Here is a 20,863-nt window from a genome sequence, read left to right on the forward strand (position 1 = left end):
TAGCATTCCCTATCGTTCCGCCCATCTTGTCTAGGCTTTAGGACCTTGAACGCCCACGACTGTTCCTGCAGTGCTGGTACGTTAAGCCTGCTGGGTCCCGCGTCAACACTTCCCACGACTCTTTGAGACGGTTGCACCGGAACGGATCTAAATGACTAAAGCCAAGATGGGACCAGACAATCGCCCCGTCTGCCATTGCTGTGAGAAGATCAAGCAGGTCTGTGATGGCAGTTTGCCATGCGCGCGTTGTGTGCGCCTGAGTCTGCCTTGCTGGCCAAGAAGCCGAGGAAGGACTGGCGACGTTTGCCAGAACTGGGACATACCCAAGGCAGCGATAAGAAGAACCAAGACAGGATGCCTCATGTGCAAGCGCCGGAAGAAGAAATGCGATGAGATCAAACCGCGATGCAGCGACTGCCGTCGTTTATGCCTCACTTGTGACTGGCCACCTGAACAAAAATACAAGGCAAAGACTGGCTCTAACGCTACCGATATACCCGTCAAGGAGATAGTGAGCTGCAATAATAACATCGTTGTCCCCGTATCGACATCATCTTACATGGTCAAACCAATGGCAGATATGAAAATGCGAGAGATGTCACTGCGGAACAGTCCCAGTTCTATGACTGCCTCTTGCGGAGGGAATCACATAAACTATGACGACCAAACTCAGCATCATGGCTCTCAAATAGGCTACGGAGACTTCAACCCTCAAATCTATCACCGCACAACTGTGACTGCAGTCGCCTCGTCTGGCGGCGTGCTTTCTTCGGTTGCGATGTCTGCCCCGTCAGGTGTAAACGACGAACTAGCACCTGATACGGGCCTCATATCAGCAACCACGCCATACCGGTTCGATTCCTTCAAACCAATAACCAATGGTAGTCCCGTGGTATCGATGGATTCAGTGCCCCCAGCTCAATCACTATCCATCTATATTCCGCATTTTATGCCCCAATTGAGTTCTTCCCAAGACAGGTCTCTCTTGAACCACTACGCGACTACTGTTGCGTCGATACTCTCGCGGAGGGCTTCTGCAGCAAATCCATACACTAGCTATATTTTACCTATGGCCCAATCCAACGATCTCGTCCTTCATTGTATCTTAACACTATCGGCAAATCATTGGCGAAAGCTTCAACCTCATATGGGCGATCGTGGCTTGTTGCACAAGAGCAGAGCCACTCAAGGTCTAGCTGGAATTCTGCCTCATATTGATGGGATCAGTGCCGACATAGCCCTTGTGTGCAGCCTGTTGCTCTGCATGACAGAAGTATTCGACGGCACAAGTGAGGGTTGGAAACTACACTTGGAGGGTACTAAGCGCTTATTGATTACGGCACAGAAACAACGATGTGATGTGGTGACTGGTCGTTATAAATTTTTGCTTTGCCTTGCAAGATTCTTAGACTCTGCCACCACCACGTCGACATGCAAACCGCCACTTATAGGGGACGAGGCCGCCGAGGCACAGGCTCTGGATAGTTGGACGGCTACTCCAGAGGACGAGGAATCAGCCATCTATGGTATTCCTAAGGTGCTGTTCCATATGGTAGACTGTGTCAACACTTTAGCCGAACTCCGAAGCACGAGGGTAGATCAAACTTCCGAAGCCGCCTTTCGACGACATGCTACCGAGATCGAACGTCGGATCAATAATTGGCCACACCAGTACAGTGCCATGTCGCCGGCAGGTTCAGCTCTTGAGTCTGCTGATGATGACGTGTTGCATGCTGGTCTAGCCTTTGAATACGCCATTCGTTTACGGCTTCACCAGATTGTCGAGGGTTATGAGCTTACCGATCCTAAAGTTGGGAAATATGTCGACGGCATTCTCGACTGTGCCCAAAAGATCCGATATGGCAGTCCTCTTGAATCTTGCATGCTCTTCCCTCTAGTTATGGCAGGTGGATCATGTTGGACATTGGAACATCGGTTAATAGTCCAAGACAGGCTTCTGGTCATGGAGCGGACTTGCGGGTTTGGTTACGTCTACAGTGCTAGGGATCTTATCGAGAGAGTGTGGTCAAGAAGGGACCAGTCAGAAGGCACAGGAGCAATTGTAAACTGGGAGCGAATACGATGCTACGAGATGCAAGGGCTTGTGGTATTCTAGGCGACCAGTTCCGTAACAAACTAATCAATCGGGTTTTGATTGTTGTCTTGGCGTGTCCTAACTCAGATCTTAATTCCATGATCTTATGCCTTAAATAGCAATCCGCATTTATCTAGTAGCACTGTAAACACAGACTATTGTCGCGTCACGCGGTTCCAATTCAATTTTTTACTACGCTGAAGATCCAGTTCTTGATTAAGCTCCTCTTTTTACAATGCTGCTTCTGTGATCCCTTAAGTACAACGATCTTCTTTTCGTCCGAACATTTTACCCCTCATAATTGCTTTTCCCAGCCATCTTCTTTCTCATGATACCCGAAGTTATGCTGTTGTCCACTATACCAGGTCTGCTAGCAGAGTCGACAGAGACACCACTATCCGACAACTATTAACGTGAATGCATAATGAGCCGCCCACCAGAGCGAGCCGCCCCACCCTACCACGAAATTGGAACTAACCATCTACAAACACAAATTTCTCCACCGAAAAATATGGAAACCTTACCTGCAGAGAGTCACATAATGCTAGCTGCTGAAGCTATCAAACAGAACCCCAAACTAAGCGTTCGAGCCGCTTCAAAGATCTATACAGTCCCACGAAGCACGCTTAAGGATCGCATGAAGGGCAGACCTGCGTATTTGGATACGATATATCGATATCAACTCTGCTATTTGGATATATCGATATTGATGTATTGTCGGATAAAACTGCCTCTGTTGATAGAACAAGCAAACTTGGAGTAATTGCTAGATGTCATAAAATCATAGATATCCGGAGATGAGAGGCTAGCCAACCACCTGGAATTTTATCAGAAGGCTGGTAGTTGTGCTTCTGAAATCAGATAAATGACGTGAATCCCTCTGGCAAGAGAAGCACAACGAGCAGGAAAAACAAGAATAATGATTTTGAAAACGAGCTTAGTTAGCAATGAGTCTCATAACGTGGCAAATCTTCCAAATAAGGCAACTGCAGCAATTTCCTTTGTAAAGCAATTGTTCCTCAGATAATCTTAATACAATCGGCACCTTCAGCTCAGTGCAGCTCATCTTATGCCATCCTACAGTGGTCTAACACACCAAGCTTAGCCCATGTTCACAGTAACATTTCTACGTTTGCGCTTTTTAATGCAGCATATCAAGCTAACAGAAGATCTGACTATTATCCCTGGCGTTGATGTCCGAGTCGCTACTTGAGTTGGGTAAATCGACATCTCGTGCCGCTACATCTCGAGTAGTACGAGGCGAATAGTACGAGTTGCTCTTGGTGCAGAACTAGCTGTTTTATGTTTGCACAGAACTCGATTTGTTTGCATGACTGGACGACAATCGGGCAGAAGATCCCCTGTGAATCGGGCAATGAGAGAGTCTTGATTCCTACATAAAACAGTGGAATCATACGAGAACTAAATACTTCGGAATACTGCTACCTGCAAGGCAGAATTATGAGAATTGCTGTTGCCTTTCAGGCAATAGCATACTGCGCTTGCTTTGAATGAGCGACTTGATCTTGATAGAAGTCGTGTTGGTTCGTGGCGTCGACCATGCTGAACATACCCGTGAACAACCAGAATCGTGACACCGTCAACCGAAATCGCAGAGAGTGACTGGCCGGAGCACATTGCTGCCACAAGAGCAACGTTGCTCGTTAGCCGACTGCAACCGCTCGAATTGCGAAAAGCCAGAATGTCGACTCGTGCGCTGGCAATTGCGCATGAAGAGTACAACGCTCACCAATCGGATCGTTGATCAGCCTGTTGATGCTCTGCATCCGCTTCCTGTGGCCACCGCAATCCTTTGCTTCCCGGGCTGCAGCGATCCCAAATGGCATCGAGTACTCGTCAGAATTGACTCGACCCTGCGCCTTGTATTACGCGAGGGGCGAGACGGATAACTATCCAATCTTCCATGGCACGATAATGGCCGATCCCCAGCTCCAGAACAAATACAAAATGTTGGATTAGAGTGCATAATCAACTAAAGCAGGCGACTAATTAACACCCCAGCTGTGCGAAAGGCAGAAGCACAAGGAAATTGTTCCATGTACCGCAAAGCCCCCTGAATCTTTCCTTCCATGTTAACATACCGTAAGGCCGAAAGGTGGCTGAAAAAGGCACGTAATTTCCATTGAGGTGCCAAAAGTGGTTATATGGGTGATCTGGTTACGTGAGTGTCCAGCACCAACTTAGGTTGGTGCCAGTGAGGGAGACGTGCCGAACCCCGAACGTATTTCGCAGTGGCATGGGTTTCCTGGTCGTCAATTTCTTTCTTAGCTTACAACAATGCTGGCTTGCGTATGAATCGAGGCCTGCCAAGAACGTAATGATCTGCGATGCAGCCGCTCACAAACCTTGACAACGTAACTATCGTTCCCGGCATAGCTGCAGATCCGGCCTGCAACATTTTGGGGATCCTAGTCCGTAGCTTTTGTATGGTGCGTCTACTGAATTCTATCATAGTGCCTTCCTGATTGACCCTGCATTCACCCGTTCAACTGTTCCATCCGGCAAGGATTTCCCCCATGCGAACTCGAGTCAGAGGCGCAGCAAAATTACCTGATTCCCCACAGCCACATTGCCATATTTGGTTACAACACAAAAGCTTCACCAAACCAGGCTGAGAGTCTATCAATATCTCTCTGCGCACGCCGCAGGTGTGTGTGTATATGGGGTTTTTTCTTGTTCTCTACTCCAACCCATTTCCTATACATCGCCAGTGACTTCCACCCTTGCCCCTTTCTTTATATCCGTTTACTGACGTTGTTGAATGCCTACGCTCCCTACGCTACCTAACACCAGCTGCAGCCTCCCCTCATCTGGCACCTGAACAGCTCCCTTCTGATCTCTCTAGCTCTCTTCGCCCCTAGGCAAATAAAGTTGCTAGATTCCTCCCCATCCATCCAGGAACACACTCTCAGGTCTGTTCTATACTGGATTAAAAACCAAGCTTCACTCTCGGTACGATGTTACTGTTCTAGGAGCTAGCTGCGTATCGTATGAGGGCAAACCCGAACACCTCTGATACCTCAGACTGATCAAGGAATTTTGGCCCGCTGCCGAAAGTCAAGACATAATCTGCTCCTCTGGGAGTCTTGGATCCATTTATGCGCAATCATATTTGTGTGACCTGAGTTTAACAGACCGCCTTTCTACATCTCCAGATTATTTCTTCCCTCGGGCATTGTCAAGCTACTCCCCCTCTTAGTAAACCTTGTATACGATCCACTGTCGAGTCTAGCTTTCGCTATCAACCGCCTCCGTTCTAGTCGATCTGGTGGCAGATTGCGGCGTGTAGATGGAACCATACAAATTCAAACTGTTTTTGGTACAGGGATGCGCAACGGACCGGAAATTTAGTAGTACGAGATTCCAGCGGCAAAAGCAAGAGGCAATACGTTTCAATACTGTGCTAGCAAAGAATTGATTCGTGGCGGATTTCCTGGCTAAGACATACAAGAGTTGATCTGTTGGCTACCAGGAAAACAATAAACAAAGAGAGTACGTCAGCTGCAGCCAAATATTTGTAGGAGAATTAATGCTTCTAACAGCGCATCGTTAGGTGCTATTACGTGTTGAGATGCGTTCGGCTATCTTGTTGCAAGAAACAGAGAAGACACTACTCAAGTCTGGAGCGAATTGCATTTCTACCTCAACCAAAATGGAAGTGGTTGATTTGCTTCCCGCTGAGGAACAACGATTGGTTTGGTATGAAACGGAGCGAAAATTTTGGTACAAATTTGACAATGAGACCGATGTCAAAAAGCAAGAGTCGGAGCAAACATATAAAGCGAGGGAGGCGGAGGCGAGAGCCGATCTCGGCATCTTAACCAAGCACCGAGCACAACTCACTGAAAGACAAGAGCGCCTTTTTAAGGAGCTTACACAAGTCGATGAGGAGCTTGCTCAAGTTGTCGAAGAACGTAACGACAGAGTCACGAAATTGAATAATCTGAAACAAACTCACCGGCAAAGCGAACGTGATGCACTGGAGGAACGCAGGAAAATCGCGAACAGAATGAAAAGATTCTTTAGGATCAAACGAGGAGAGGATCCAAATACACCTTCTGGACAACACCGCTACCATTTACGCAGAAAAAGTATCCAGGGAGCATTCGGAGGTGCAGGGCTTGTTCCATTTGAACCAAAAAGTGACTTATTGCGGCTAGATGTGAGGCTACGGACGCCATCGCCAGTTGATGAGGCACTTGATCTACCAAACAGGTGGGCTCCAAAGACCTGAAATAACCCAACCGAGGCAACTTCACAGGCTAACTATATTAAAAGACGGATAAGCCACTACCTAGGAAGCTCGCCAACCTCAATTTTAGACCCTGTGGATCAAATTACGAGGGGAACATGCAGAATGATGCATAAGATGGCTCCCTTAAAGGCTGAAGTTGAACAGCTTCGAACGGCAAATGCACTACTAAGCAAGCAGCGTAGAGCTAAGAAAACGCATCTACGCCAAGGCTGTATGATTATTGCTGAGGGACAATCTCTTCGGGGCCAGAATGATGCGGAAGAGCAGATGAGGCAGGAAGATCGCCTGAAAAGGGGTCGGAAGCCGCTGGATGAGCGGCAGGGTCGGCGATGTGGTACGTGCGGCAAGACTGGTCATAATGCGCGAACTTGTCAGATTGACGTGGAAACGTCTAATGAAGAGAACAGCAGTAAAAATTAACTATTTTTCTTCGTTGTGGTTTTGTTGCTTCCACCGCCGTCTTTGGCGGCGGAGCCAGTAGCCTGCGAATGGCTTCAAACAGTGGCTGAAACAGACCTCACGTGAGCAGGCTTCAACACCAACACAGGCGTACGTTATCTATAGCTAGATGAATTCAACAAGCATCAATCAACCAGTTACGAGTACCCCAAACCGCGTGATAATTATCACCCGAATAGAAGCCTTGCGCTTCCAACAGGTTTTTTTTTTGTAAAATCTCTATAAGGTGATTGAAAGCGGCGAACTCACCATGCTGGCGCACCCACCATGCACCCACGTTAGCTAAACTTCAAGTAACTAACGTATTGTGTTATCTCAGCTCATTCATTCATTCATTTATTACGCCCGGTGGAAAGTCCAAGAGGGCAACTATAAACCTATGGCGCATGTACATTCTTCAGCTTAGCCTTTGTCTCAATCAAGCCCATAACTCCTTATCATCCAGTTCCTGCTCTTTACAATTTGTACTGTTGCTTCGCCAGGGTTTCTCGTACTCTATCGATTTGCACAGCGGGCTAGCTTGGGGCTTATTCCCCAAGTGTTCAGGATCCTATCTACGGCAGCTGAAGCGGCGTCTGCTGGTTTTAGCACGAGACGTTAATCTGTATCTGCAGAGGAAGCCCGTCTGACGCGCTTAGACGTTCCTTTGCCAGTGTCCGTCCGCATTCGGTTGCCCCGACGATCTATCTCCATGGCCTTCAAGCTCGGCTTCACTGTCCGTGTCGATCGTTTCGGCAGCTACTGGACAAGCTCATGTTTGGACATTGGGCTAAGACGAAGGCGGCGCTCGACATGAGGCGGATTGTGGACAGCTTGACGTTTGAAGGTTCAGGCCGGTCGTTCGCGACGAATCACAGAAACAAATGGCTGCAATCGGGCTATAAGCGAGTGGCGAAGCTGGGAAAAGAAAAGCTCTGGCGCGAAGGCAAGGGCAAGGGCAAGGGCTGGAGGCAAGCCGAAGTGGTGGAGTATCCCGCGCTGCTGCAACGATTTAAGCTTTGCAGGCTCTGCCACGAAAAAAGGAGTTATTCGACGGCTTTGTACGCCTCCTCTGGGACAGCTCATGCCGCGAGACACCTAGTCCGTCAGCACCAGATCGTTGAATTTGGTGACAGGAGTCCATGCTTGGCGACTCCGTTCACCATAGCGGCCAAATCCGCGTCCTCTTCTGTACGCCCTTTGCCGCGACAGACTAGTCTAGGCTTTCAGCTCGCCTCCCACTTTGACGAAAGGTCATGGAAATCTCGTTTCGTGGACTGGGTCATCCTAGAGGATGTCACCTTCCGACAAGCATCAAGCGAGCGGCTACGGTGGTTGATTACGAACGGCGGGGAGGTTGCGAGTCAGCTACTTCCCGAGCATCACACAACAGTTTGTTCGTGGATCCGTCAAGCCTCGGCGGCAGATTATCTTTAATCTCGTCAAGGACGCAAAGAGTTGCGTCCACCTTAGCTTTGATCTCTGGACTGCTTCCAACGGGTTCCACTACATTGGCGTTCTTGGCCACTTTGTGGATAGCCAGGGCAAAAAACGTGATGTCCTTCTTGGACTGCCGCGCCTAGTTGGGCCACACTCTGGTGAGAATATGGCCTCGTATATCAAGGAGGTAATCGAGAAATACGAAATAGGTTCCAAACTCGGATATTTCATGCTTGATAATGCCGAAAGTAACGACACTTGCCTAGAGACGCTTGCGAGGTGGTTCCCAATGGACACGAGCCGGCGTCGACTGCGTTGCGTAGGCCACATTATCAATCTGGTTGTCCGCGCTGTCATCTTTGGGTCAAACGTCAGTAAGTTCGAGGCGGAGCTTCGTGGGGCTACGGACGAATTTAGTTTCGAGATTTGGGCCAGGAAGGGGGCTATCGGCAGACTCCACAACCTTTCCACCTATATCCGACGGACGGACCAGCGACGACAGGTGCTTCGGCGTTTACAGACCGAGCTCGCCGGGGACGACGCAATATTTACATTGGAGATTGTTGTTGATGGCAAGACACGCTGGAACTCCATTTACGATATGATCAATCGTGGTATGCTTACATGGCCGGACATCTCCATTAGACATCCGCTGACATAGTATTGGCTTCTCCTAGCACTGGAATTGCGCAGTGCCATAGAGCTCTATCAATCTCGCTGGCAAAAGCCCAAACATGATCCCGTCCACCGTGACTTAACTAAGGATTTTCTCAACGCTGCGGATTGGGCTGAACTAGAGCGCTTCCGTGACTTCCTAAAGCCGTTTTACATCCTTACGAAGACGATGGAGGGTAACGCCAACAATCCAGAGGCAGAGGGCGGGCATGGTGCGGTGTGGGAGACCCTTAAGACAATGGACTATTTGTTCGTCAAATTTAAACAGGCCGCGGAGGAAACTCAGTTCGAGGAGCCGTCCCATGTTAAGTCGGGAATTGATTGCGGATGGACGAAGCTTGAAGACTATTACCTCAAAACGGACCGTACGCCAGTCTACCGAGCGGCATTAGCGCTTCACCCATCTTATGGGTATGACTACTTTGAGAGGCACTGGAAAATTGTGATGGATAAGCCGTTGTGGTACAGCGACATGCAGTCTGCTGTGGGTAGCATGTTCGATGAATATGTACGACAGGCTGACGTCGAAACCCAAGCTCAAGTGGATATTTTTGACGACGAAGCTGATGAGATCGAAGCCGATATTAATGACTACAGTTCATTTGGGAAATGGTCAATCCGCTCTTTGAATACACAGCGAAAGAAGGTCAAGGCAACTAGCGAGCTTGATCTATTCCAGACACGGCCAATTTACCCCCAAGATCTCGACGTTGCCAACCCTCTTGAATGGTGGAACCAACATCAGTTGGAATATCCAGTTTTGTATCGAATGGCGCTCGACCTGTTCTCAATTCCTGGCATGAGTGCTGAATGTGAGAGGGTGTTCAGTCAGACAAAAAAGATGATCACGGATGAGCGCAATCAGCTAGCGCCTGAGGTGGTTGAGGCGGATCAACTCCAAAAGCACTGGCTAATGAGAGGGCTGGTAGCGTAGTAATGAATGTTTATGGACCTAATGAGATTTATTCGGACGGTTATAATCCCATTGTAGCAGCACGGTAGAATTTCGGGATCAGACTATCAGACCTAGACAGACCGGCTTGTTCAAGTCAGACAGTCCTAGACCGACAGACCGGGAGCCTCGACAAGGCCAGACCGACAGACCGAAGGGGCCGGTCTGGGTCTGTCGGTCTGTTAGCCACACTGTTACTAAGTATCGTAGGCTTGTGCAGTGGTAGCAAAACGCGGGTTAGGACGGTTTTATACTCCTCGTTCAAAGGCATGACGAGGTCGTATACGATGGTGCCAAGGATTTCGAGAAATTCAGCAACACCGTTGAACCTCTCGGATTCGTAGATAAACTGAAGGAGCATCTGGTTGATGGATTGTCGGATGAAGCATCGTAGGCTGAGGAACCTGTCATATAGCGTGGCCTTTAACAAACCTCGCTCACGGGGATCTTCAGAATCAAAAAGTTGCAAGAGCTGGAGCACGAAGTTTTGGTCGATGTACGCCCTAGCCGTCTTGATGTCGAAATCATGACTCTCCATGACCCCCAGGAATAATTCATATACTGCCTTAATGTGTGGCCAAGCAACCTCCAGAGTTGGCTCGTCCTCAACATCGAAGAGTTCGGGCTGGCGGTATGTTGGTGGCTGTATTGTTCGAAAAACGTTTCTGCCGAACATGTCGACGACTTGCTCGTAGATGGAGTTTGCTAGGACATGCTCTTTGCTAGCAACGTGGTCCCTTAGCTCATACAAGGCAAGTCGCTTGATGTCTTTGGACTTGACATCACAAGTTATATCGGTAAAGTCAAATATGACATTGCACTGGTCGATCTTTGCTTTGAACAGCGCCGGCCATTGGTTCGAGGACACCTCGTGGAAGCCTGGGAGCTTCCTGAGATCTTGCTGCATGGAGATGTCCACGTAGCTAAGGTGCCGTCACTTCCCCGTTGGGAGGGTATCGTGTCTCGAGACAGTACTCCTCGTGAATTAAAGGCGAACTGTGGGCAGCCTGCTACAACACTCAGCGGTGCCGTGTCCCTTAGCCGGCTTCGGCTGGCAAGTGCAACGATCAGGAGAGCGACAAGATCTTCGTTCTAGCCTATGTCGCCGGCACGGCGACATAAAGCGGCCACGAGTTGGGTGTTGACGCTAGGATTGTCCGTTGGACAGACGGAGCGAGAATTGGCGGAGATGTGGCGATGGGGGATTTGCATTGGGCGTTTGGTGGCTGTCTCCTGTGCCAATAGTCCTGCTCCAAACACGCACCCATAGGAAACAAGCTGGATTCAGATTCCGTAGCGTGAACCTATACTTGGTAAACAGGCGTGCTAGATGTAATTTACACCGTATTATCACGGCTACAACTATCAAGGATGGTTGAAGCTGAAACGGCAAGATTTATTGGAAATCACCTTGCCACTCTGATGCTCTACAATTGACTGGTATGCCATACCTCAAGCCTCACATGGATGGTGGGTCTAGCAGGCTGTCTGTGTTCCGTTGGCCGCATTTCATGCGAGGCATGCCAGTCATGGCCGACCTGAAACAAATCTAATAGTTATTCTGCTGCGAACACATAAACCAAATATGTGAGAAACTCACTCCTCCTTCCATGCGAGCAATTATGGACTCCGTGTGGACCCTAAAGTGTCTTCGTCAATTCTGAAGCTGGGCAGAGGCTGGTTATCTAAACCCCTTTCCCAAGAATTAACCATAATATCGGGAACTCCGAGACTGGCACGGGCGTACTTATTATTCAGCAGGTTATACACACCATATCCTATACATCGGATATAATCCAGAGCCTATTACGCCTGTCCGCCCCAGGGTAGGCCATGCGGGCTGCGTCTGTGGCGCCGCGCTAGGTCGATTCGCTTTCGGAAACCCGGATTCTTTCCCCACTTCTCATATGGGTTGCCAGGTACTAAGCCCAGAAGGTCTCGAGGCCAGGGGGACCAAACTTTGGCCACGTCACCCGACAGGGCTAAATCGGGACTTTTCCTTGCCTAGACAGGAAAAGTGGCCTGTCATCTTAGAAGTCTTCCCCCTGCTGTGCTCCACATTATGGGGGTGTGAGCTTGAGCCACCCCTGCACGTTGACGTCGCTGCAGTCTAATTTGTCCTAGTCGCAGCTGGAACTAGATCTCGACCCAAGCCATTGTAGATGATTCTCGGTGTCTCGTGGGCAGGTGAGCTGATTCAAGGGTGTTACAATAACCCTCCAAGGAACCATGTCCAGCCCTGTTCCAAATTGGCTAAATTTGCACAGCCGCAGCGGTTGGCAGCTGCCTATCTTGGTCAATCACGATGGTTGGCAAACATGAACTTTGCCGCGAAATTACACTCGAACCCCTACAGCACACAAGGTGCCACACCGACCTGAGTTTCCCCGTCACGAAGTGTCGCTTACTCGCTTGAGGACGTAGTTCCATTACTGGCTAAGCGTTGTTGTCTCAGGGCCTTCAGGCCCATTCTCTACGAATATCGGGCACCCCGGAACACCCCACGTGGCTCAGACCAGGCCACGCCGCTAACTTATACTTCGACACGACGAAGACACAACGAAATTCGCAGCCACCCATGTTGTCAATCCCAATACTCCATCGCGGCTGGTTCCCGAGCCAAGCCGGGCTCATAATTCCCGCTGGTGTTTTCGGCTAATCAGCTCCAAAATCGTGTGGGATGGTTCATAAAAAGCAACCGTTGAGATCCTCAACCCTGGGACAGTTCTACTCTCCATTGTCCCAGGCTAGTCACCAGCTTCGCGGGTGGACGTTATGGAGTTTGCCACCGACTTATCTGACGCCGGTTCATCTACTATCCAACCGCTGCAGCGGACTTTCCTCGCACAAGATCGCCATATGCATTATACATCCGATGTCGCATGCAACATATCAGAATTGTAAAGTTGCGGGAGCATCTACGCTTTGTTTTGCAGGCAAGGGAGTTGATGGCAACAACAGTTCAGTGCTCGATTGCCACGTGTGTAGTTTCATACAGTTTCACATCGTGGCTATCCAGCACGGCCTTGGTTGGAGTGTTTGAAGTCATGGTTTGGGATGCTAGATTTTCAAGCCCAATAATTTAGCTCCAGCAGTTGAACAATGAGGTTCACGTGCAATATATGGGATGTATTGTCGTATTGCCACTATATTGGGTTCTTGGAAATACAATACAATATGGATCAATGCCATACTGCGTAATACAATATGTCCCGCTTAGCAATACAATAAGAGTATTACTATTTGCAAAGATATAAATCTCTATTTGCAAAGATACATGTCTCACACATGACTCACCAACTCCACCCTGGTCCCAGTCAAGGAATGTTGCGCAACGCAGGCACATGCCGTCGGCATCGCCCAAACTAATCACGGCAATGTACAGCGCGACATACATGGCGTTAGGTACAACGCACTGCGGAACGCACGAGCTATTAGAACATTTATTCCATTATATTTAAGTATCACATTTCTAGGGAATGTTTGGGTCGTAGAGCATCATGAAAATGATGGGTTCTGCCGGTGTCTGTTCCTGCCCATTGCTGCCACTCACCGTCCTCCTGTCTCTGACGCCTTTAAACCAAACTTGTTGCCGTGGTCCATCATGCAAGTCACGGTATAGCGGCCGGTTACACGGCTGGGATGATAATACAGCTCTCGGCTGAAGACTCTCGTGATGCTGGGACGTGGTTTGCGGACGATCTGTCCACTGGTGCTGCCTCCGCTTGACTTCGTCCTGCCTTCCCGCCACGGACTCGTTGACGCTTGTTTCCTCGCGACGATTGAGATAAATGTGATTGTAGCTCGTCAAGCTCGAATTGAGAGCGGTCACGGCGAAGGCTTGCATTCAATTGGCGCGTTCCACGGCCGGCATTCTAAATAGGCTGTCGGCTCAGACCACGGCCTCGCGCTGAAAGCCTGCCTTGACTCCGTTGCACAGGCTCGGCTTCGGCATCGTCATCGTCCGTATCGTCGGCGTCACTTCCTGGCTTGGAGGTGTGATCTGTGATCTTGAGGTATCGCGGAACCTTGAGCTTCTTGTTGTCGGCATTCAGGCGCGGCCTGCCTCGTGCGCTTCTAACAACAGCTGGGTCGCGAATATCAAGTAGCTTATCCTCAGCGTTCTAGTAGGCTGTTAATACTCAAGTTTCGTGACAGTGGCTAGCAAGCTGACGTACCAACGGCTTCTCGAGCCACCAACGCATAGCAATCTGGCTCCGTCGCAGAGGCGTGCCGTTTAGGAGACAATCAAAGATACAATGGCTGCAAGGCAGGCCGTATTGATGCTCGAAGTTGCCCGTGCAAGGGCGTAGCGGTTTGGGCTCGCGCTGATCAGGCAGGGCGGCGAGGGCAAAGCGATACTGCTTGGCAATAAGGTTAATGGCCGGATATGTGATCTGCAGGTTAAGCTTGCCGAGCCATGCCTGCCCGAGGTACTGATTACGCTGCCGCTAAATCTGCCTCGCAGCCTCTTGGCGGTAGGACCGAGACTTGTTATCAATCATCGTGACAAGGGCTTGGTGGAGGTAAAGGAGGTCTCCAGTGCCTGTTACCAGGTGAGACTTGACGTCTGCATGGGCGGTCTCGGTAGGGCTATTGACCCTTTGACCGAAGTTCCCATAGCGGTCAATGTAACACTTCACCCACTGCTTGCGCCACGGCATATATTCCTTCTGGATATATCGCAGGATGTGCCCTGCTGCCTGCGGAAGGTTTCAACAAAGGTCTTCCACGAGGCCTTAAAGGTATTGTGATCAGCGGCATAAACCACAGCTTGGAAGGCTTTAAACATCCCCTTACGGCTGTAGTCATCAGAGGGGTTCGCAAGCCCGTCCTCCGCCTCGTCTTGTACGCGACCTCTGGCGGCGATATTAAAATCTAGCTCTGGCTCGAGCTGCTCGGCATTCTTGTCGCTTGGATGAGAGGAAAGGGCGTCTACGTCATTACCAGACTCATCACTAATGTCGTCGTAATCGTCGCCCCTAGTGTTCTGCCAGCGGGCGTTAATTTTAGCTCGGACGTTGGCCAAGATGTGATATACGCATAGCTGCTGTTGGGCACTTGGAAAGGTGTTCGTGAGGGCTGTGCGGAGAGCTTGTTCCTTGTCGGTGATGATAACCTCCGGCGTGTCTGCCCCAATGTCGATGCAAAGCTCGTCAAGCCGGTCACATAGCCACTGGAAGTGGTGCTCCTTTTCGCCGTTTATAAGGCCGAAGGCGAAGTTGGCTAGGGACTTCTGATCCGTCACACCTGTGACTTGAAATAGATGTAACCCAAAGCGGTTGGTTTTGTATGTGTTATCCAAACCGAGCACCTCCGGAAACTTCTTCCACATTGTGCGGCACCAATCGTAAGTCCAAAAGACAGCACAGACGCGGTCCTCTTCATCCCGTAAGGTTTTGACTCCAATACCTCCGTTCTCAAGCTCCTTGACGAAGGCTTGGGTAGCTGTAAGGCCGTTAAGTCGCTCGCGTTTGATGGTTTGACGGTCATTGTAGATATCTCGCTTGCGGAAATAATCATAACCTGAGCTATCAGCTTTTCCGACAATGCTAGCCATCTCACGGGCCCTAATGCCATTCTCATTTGCTAGTTCTCGCTCTTTTTGTTGCTGACCAACTGTGCGGCGGCGATAGACATTGTGCGCCGATGGATCAAGGGACTGTCCGTGGTTATGCTGGCCTTGAACTACCGTGTACGTCCACTTCTAGTTAGACGATTTGGTGGCCTTACCCGTGATTTTAACGGGACAATCAAGCTTCTGTGATGACGGCTTCCTTAGGCCCGAGCTTTGTGATGGGCGTCGCGGGCCGCGGTCGCAATTGAAGACGATATAGCTTGGCTGGACGATGCCCCCGATATCCCGCTTTGAGGCACAAGAGGCCTTCACTATTGCGGCGCCATTTGAAATGTGGAAGCTACGGAGGAAGGCAAAGAGGTCATCGTATGTGTCAAAGACTGGCGATGGTGGCAGTTGTGGGATAGTAGCTCCGATGTAGTCATCGTCTGTTGGGTCGTTGGAGGCAATAGCTGCGGTGGCCGTTGTAGCACGGTCAGGCGAGGGACTTTGCGTGTTGAGAAGACGGGATATGTCCATCCTGACTGCTGCGGCGATCGGGTTATGTAAAAGTGGACGTGACCATTTTGTGGTCGGGTTGATGGCTTGAATTTATGCGTGGCGAGAGATCGACCGTCCTCAATTTGGCTGTTTACCTTTTGCACTGGAATTGACTGTCGCAGGCTGTCACAGGCTATCGCAGGGCATTGGGCTAGACTTGCATCGGCCCCATACTAGTGAGACATGTATCTTTGCAAATAGAGATTTATATCTTTGCAAATAGTAATAACGTAATCCACAAGCGAGTGGAACACACAAGCGAGTGGAACACACAAGCGAGTGGAACACACAAGCGAGCGGAACACTCCACTTAGACTTAACAAAGCCGTTCTTTAATGTCGATTTCTTCCGCCTACAAACATGCAAGCCGTACAAAATGAGAGAAATCTAATGCTAGCGATTCAGGCTAGGCAACAAGACCGCAATCTTAGTGCACGAGCTGCTGCACGGACGTATAATGTCAGCCTCACAACATTAACGCGCCGGTCCAAGGGAATTACATCACGGCGAGATACTATGCCTAATTCGCGGAAACTTACAGATTTAGAGGAATCTACAATCCTCCAATACATCCTTGACCTAGATTCGCGGTCATTTCCTCCTCGGCTTAGTGGTGTGGAAGATATGGCGAATCGCCTGCTTATAGATCGCGACGCGCCTCCTGTCGGAATTAACTGGGCTTCAAACTTCGTTAAGCGCCACAAAGAGCTTACTACGCGTTTTACGCGTAAATATGACTACCAGAGGGCCTTATGCGAAGATCCAACGATAATTGAGCCTTGGTTTAAGCTTGTGCGCAACACTGTCTCGAAATACGGCATCCTAGATGAGGATTTCCATAACTTTGACGAGGCTGGCTTTATGATGGGCGTGATCTCAACCACAGTGGTTGTTACAAGCTCTGAAAGACGTGGCAAGGCAAATCTAGCTCAGCCAGGTGATAGAGAATGGGTTTTAGTACTTCAATCTATTAATTCTCGGGGGGAGGCTATCCCGCCATTTATCATCGTTGCGGGGCAATATCACCTCGCTAACTGGTACGAAGATAGCGCGTTACCAAAGGATTGAGTTATCTCAACAACTCATAACGGCTAGACTACAAATGAGAAAGCTGTAGATTGGATCCAGCACTTCGAAAAGCATACTCAGCCTCAAACTCGTGGCGCATATCGTCTTCTTATCCTAGATGGGCACGAAAGTCACCACTCAACTGAATTCGAGTTATTCTGCAAAGACCATAAGATTATCACGCTCTGTATGCTGTCTCATTCATCTCACATTCTTCAGCCACTAGATGTTGGCTGTTTTGGGCCGCTTAAGAAGGCATATGGCAAAGAAATTGAAGGACTTATGAGGGCGCATATAACCCACATCACAAAGGCTAACTTCTTCCCTGCGTTTTTTACCGCATTTAAAGCCGCAATGACAAGAGAAAATATTCAGGGAGCTTTTCGAGGCGCAGGACTTATTCCATTTAATCCAAAAAGCGTCTTATCGCGCCTAGATGTGAGGCTACGGACTCCAACGCCAGTTGAAGAGGCACTAGAGCTACCAAACGCGTGGGTTCCAAAGACCCCAAACAACCCAACCGAGGCGACTTCACAAACTAATTATATTAAAAGAAGAATAAGCCGACATCAGGGAAGCTCACTAACATCAATTTTAGATGCTATGGATCAATTTGCGAAGGGCACATGCGGAATAATGCATAAGATGGCTCTCCTAAAGGCTGAGAACCAGCAACTTCGAGAGGCAAATGCACTATTAAGTAAGCGGCGTAGAGCTAAAAAAACACGCTTACGTCAAGGCGGCAGTATAACTATTTCCGAGGGACAAGCTCTTCAGGACCAGAATGATGTAGAAGAGCAGATTCAGCAAGAAGATCGCAAGATAAGAGGTCGAAAGCCTCGGGATGAGACGAAGGGACGGCGTTGTGGTGTGTGCGGCAATACTGGTCATAATGCGCGAACTTGTCAGATTGATTTAGAGACATCTAATAAAGAGGATAGCAGTGAAGATTAATTGATTTCTTTTGTTCTGGTTGTTTTTTTGTAGAATCTTTGTAACGAGGTAGGTTAGGGTGTTCCGCTCGCTTGTGTGTTCCACTCGCTTGTGGATTACGTTACTCAAAATTAAACTGGAACCGCGTAACGCGACATCTGTCCGTCGATATTCCTGGGAGGGTCCGTCCTGGAAACTACGGCGTCTGCAGCATGTCAGCTGCGTATAAGATTCAACCTGTGTTGGTGCCCGTTGCCAATGGCTGTGTACGCCTTTCTGATTCTGACACTGGACGCGGTGCCAATAGCCATTGCGATAATGGCAAACGACACAAGCGGCAACGGTGGTCAGAAGGTAAGTTAGTTGGGTCGGTGGCGGTGGCAACTGCGGAGCAACCAGTCTTCAGCTTCCCGCAACCAGTTTGGCCGCAGTGATCAAAGTCAGGTGGTTAAGTAGCAGGCGGCTGAACTGGCTCAGATAATATTAACAATGCTGCTGTCGAGAACAATGAATTTATTTTCAACAACACCAGGTTGCCAGATGTTAGGTTGGCGGGAATATGCGACTACAGCGGTGCAAATTCATACTGTGCCATGTGGATGTCTAGACGAAGTAGCAAAAGTCGTAGGGCGTATTGGAGAGAAGTCCTCCGAGAAGTCCTTCGCGCGTAGGCTCATGTCGGATTCTCAGCGGTCATAGAGTCATAGATTACCAAAAATGGTAGGCTGGCCAACTACCTGAATGATTAAGTTCGGTTGGGGTGTGAAGATGAAACGGATCTGAACGCTTCAAGCTGGAAATCCAGTCCAAGCTGGAAAATGACACAGAAAAACATTAACATTGATAGCCAACTTAATTACACTTGAATATAGAGCTCTCTCCGTGACACCCTGTAGTGCCAAAGTAATTCTAACAGCTTGGTGTGCGACACTTCCTCACCTGTCACGAACCGAAGTTTTCTCTGTTCAGTCACAAGCAAACCTAGAATTCACCATGAATCGCATGCTTAGCATCACCCTCATTCCTCCTATACCAACCGCCCCAGGCTCAGCTTATCTTGGCCCCGATGGCCTTCCAAAGGTCCCTCAGGTGCTTCCCGATTTGGCGGTGGGCATTCTTCCGGACTTGGATCTGTAAATGCGAATAAATCCGAGAGAAGAGAGGTTGTAACGGTGAGAATAAAGGGCTATTGATTTCCGTCGAGGCCGTAGGTACTCCTTGTTTCGCATCATTATCATTAATGATTCATGCCTTGCGACGGGTATTAGAACCCGAAGACACCCTTTCTGATGAAAGTTTGACTTGTGGATTCCAACCAATACCCTGAATTCTATCCGCAATAGAACGGGTCCGCCTTTGCTGGCAGTGCTTTGCTGCTGAAACCATGCAGTCATGCTCTACATCGTTTGGGAGTCGAATAATATATGTGGTTGCTGCCATGTGGTATATTAGCTTTTGCAAATTAATTGCTACCTAGTGGTGGGAATGAAAATTGTGGCCAGATCGAAATTGTTTGATGCGTATCTGAATCTGGTCTTGCGACGTTTTGAGTTCCATGCCTGAGTACTCTATATATGTAGTCGGGATACATGGTATCGATATGTGGTTCATTTTCTCTATCAACTGTTTATTGGGTCGCCCTTCAATTTCAGGAACTCTTATCAATTTAAGCAATACAGGAGTCTAGACGGAAACCATGAGACACTCGGCGAAGCAGGAGCATTTGTTACTCAAGTGCTGGAACATCGTGGCTTGTGTACCCATGGGTGAAACACAGCACTAGCAGAGAGAACATGGGACTCTCATTTAACTAGCCTTTCCGCCATTCGGTGTCCGGCCGACCAAATGGTGGCTGCCTTAGATGACATGCCCATGAATCCCTGCTCGAATCGAACAAAAGGTTCAAGTAGAGACCACCCAACGACCGTGGCGACTAGGGATATCTAGATGCCCTGTAGTTAGGCAAAAACGGAGCTATACATCTCTGCGTCCCTAAATGTCCTGAATAGTGGCAGGAAAATTTCCATCTGCACCAACCAGTAAGTGCCAGTGACGTAACCACACTTCTGACTGCCGGGAAGATTTGACTCGAACGAACTGTGCGGCGAGGCAACGAATGCCACTAACTGAGACCAATACCGACAGACCTGTCCCTGCAATTCACAACTCGCATGCATGAACAATAGTACTTCGGGATATTCCGATAGTACTAAAGGCAGAAGCAACTCGGTATTTCCTGGTGTATCGGACAGAAATCGTAGAACACACAGTACAACCACATCCAATATTCTAAAAGCAATTATCACACCAAATTAAGGGACAGCTACTAGCTGCACTGCGGTATGAACCGGTTTGGGGGGGCTGTTCGGCCTTATTTGGGGCGCATTCCAAAATTCCATGTGCTTAGTCTGATGGCGACACCAACGAGGATGCGGCTACACCACTATTTCTTTTCTAGGACGCAATGTCGACACAAAGTGGCAAACTTTGCCTTGTTTGAGTTGGGCTGAACATAGCTCATGTCAGTCAACGTCCATTGACTTAAACAGTTGTTCCTCAGCAGTTGTAGTGTCGATATAACTGAACTTTGGCTTGAATGCAGGGGCTAAGTTAGCACACTCCATTGAGTGGTGTGGACATTCATGAGAAAGCACTTACATTCCACTTCCGACACCTGCGCTCTAGTAAAATTTGCACCTGGCAAGACATGACATTAACGCGAGCGCCGAAGTCCGACACCATATCAACCGCCCTGTGGCCTATAACGAATTGGGGCAGTACGTGGCGCTGGACGACAAAACGGGTGTTAGGCACAATGCAAGCACGAAGGCCTCCAGTCATCACCGCGACGCTCCTCAGCCCGACGCT

General features: G+C 49.1%; 7 protein-coding genes across 7 annotated transcripts; 5 read left to right on the plus strand and 2 right to left on the minus strand.

Annotated features, from left to right (window-relative positions):
- Positions 1-361: 361 nt before the first annotated feature.
- Positions 362-2,116, plus strand: VFPPC_11830 (fungal transcriptional regulatory protein; the record flags this gene model as incomplete). The annotated part of the gene is made up of 1 exon (XM_022428789.1): positions 362-2,116. One exon carries the CDS (start codon positions 362-364, stop codon positions 2,114-2,116), a length of 1,755 nt encoding a protein of 584 aa, XP_022283882.1.
- A 3,571-nt stretch (positions 2,117-5,687) lies between these two features.
- Positions 5,688-6,791, plus strand: VFPPC_11828 (hypothetical protein; the record flags this gene model as incomplete). The annotated part of the gene is made up of 2 exons (XM_022428788.1): positions 5,688-6,335; positions 6,378-6,791. The coding sequence occupies 2 exons, from the start codon at positions 5,688-5,690 to the stop codon at positions 6,789-6,791; spliced, it is 1,062 nt and encodes a 353-aa protein (XP_022283881.1).
- Positions 6,792-7,622: 831 nt separating this feature from the next.
- VFPPC_11827 (transposase-like protein) lies at positions 7,623-9,858 on the plus strand (the record flags this gene model as incomplete). Its single annotated transcript, XM_022428787.1, has 3 exons — positions 7,623-8,201; positions 8,257-8,863; positions 8,927-9,858. The coding sequence occupies 3 exons, from the start codon at positions 7,623-7,625 to the stop codon at positions 9,856-9,858; spliced, it is 2,118 nt and encodes a 705-aa protein (XP_022283880.1).
- A 115-nt stretch (positions 9,859-9,973) lies between these two features.
- VFPPC_11826 (serine/threonine protein phosphatase 2A) lies at positions 9,974-10,783 on the minus strand (the record flags this gene model as incomplete). Its single annotated transcript, XM_018289891.1, has 1 exon — positions 9,974-10,783. The coding sequence occupies one exon, from the start codon at positions 10,781-10,783 to the stop codon at positions 9,974-9,976; it is 810 nt and encodes a 269-aa protein (XP_018135810.1).
- A 1,773-nt stretch (positions 10,784-12,556) lies between these two features.
- On the plus strand, positions 12,557-12,919 carry VFPPC_18503 (hypothetical protein; the record flags this gene model as incomplete). Its single annotated transcript, XM_018289890.2, has 1 exon — positions 12,557-12,919. One exon carries the CDS (start codon positions 12,557-12,559, stop codon positions 12,917-12,919), a length of 363 nt encoding a protein of 120 aa, XP_018135809.2.
- Positions 12,920-13,348: 429 nt separating this feature from the next.
- VFPPC_11824 (transposase) lies at positions 13,349-15,973 on the minus strand (the record flags this gene model as incomplete). The annotated part of the gene is made up of 6 exons (XM_022428786.1): positions 13,349-13,716; positions 13,775-14,000; positions 14,055-14,327; positions 14,430-14,579; positions 14,645-15,564; positions 15,610-15,973. 6 exons carry the CDS (start codon positions 15,971-15,973, stop codon positions 13,349-13,351), a joined length of 2,301 nt encoding a protein of 766 aa, XP_022283879.1.
- Positions 15,974-16,354: 381 nt separating this feature from the next.
- VFPPC_11823 (DDE superfamily endonuclease) lies at positions 16,355-18,016 on the plus strand (the record flags this gene model as incomplete). Its single annotated transcript, XM_018289888.1, has 2 exons — positions 16,355-17,044; positions 17,090-18,016. 2 exons carry the CDS (start codon positions 16,355-16,357, stop codon positions 18,014-18,016), a joined length of 1,617 nt encoding a protein of 538 aa, XP_018135807.1.
- Positions 18,017-20,863: the final 2,847 nt, after the last annotated feature.

Source organism: Pochonia chlamydosporia (assembly GCF_001653235.2).
Source record: "Pochonia chlamydosporia 170 chromosome Unknown PCv3seq00021, whole genome shotgun sequence".
Lineage (NCBI taxonomy): Eukaryota > Fungi > Ascomycota > Sordariomycetes > Hypocreales > Clavicipitaceae > Pochonia > Pochonia chlamydosporia.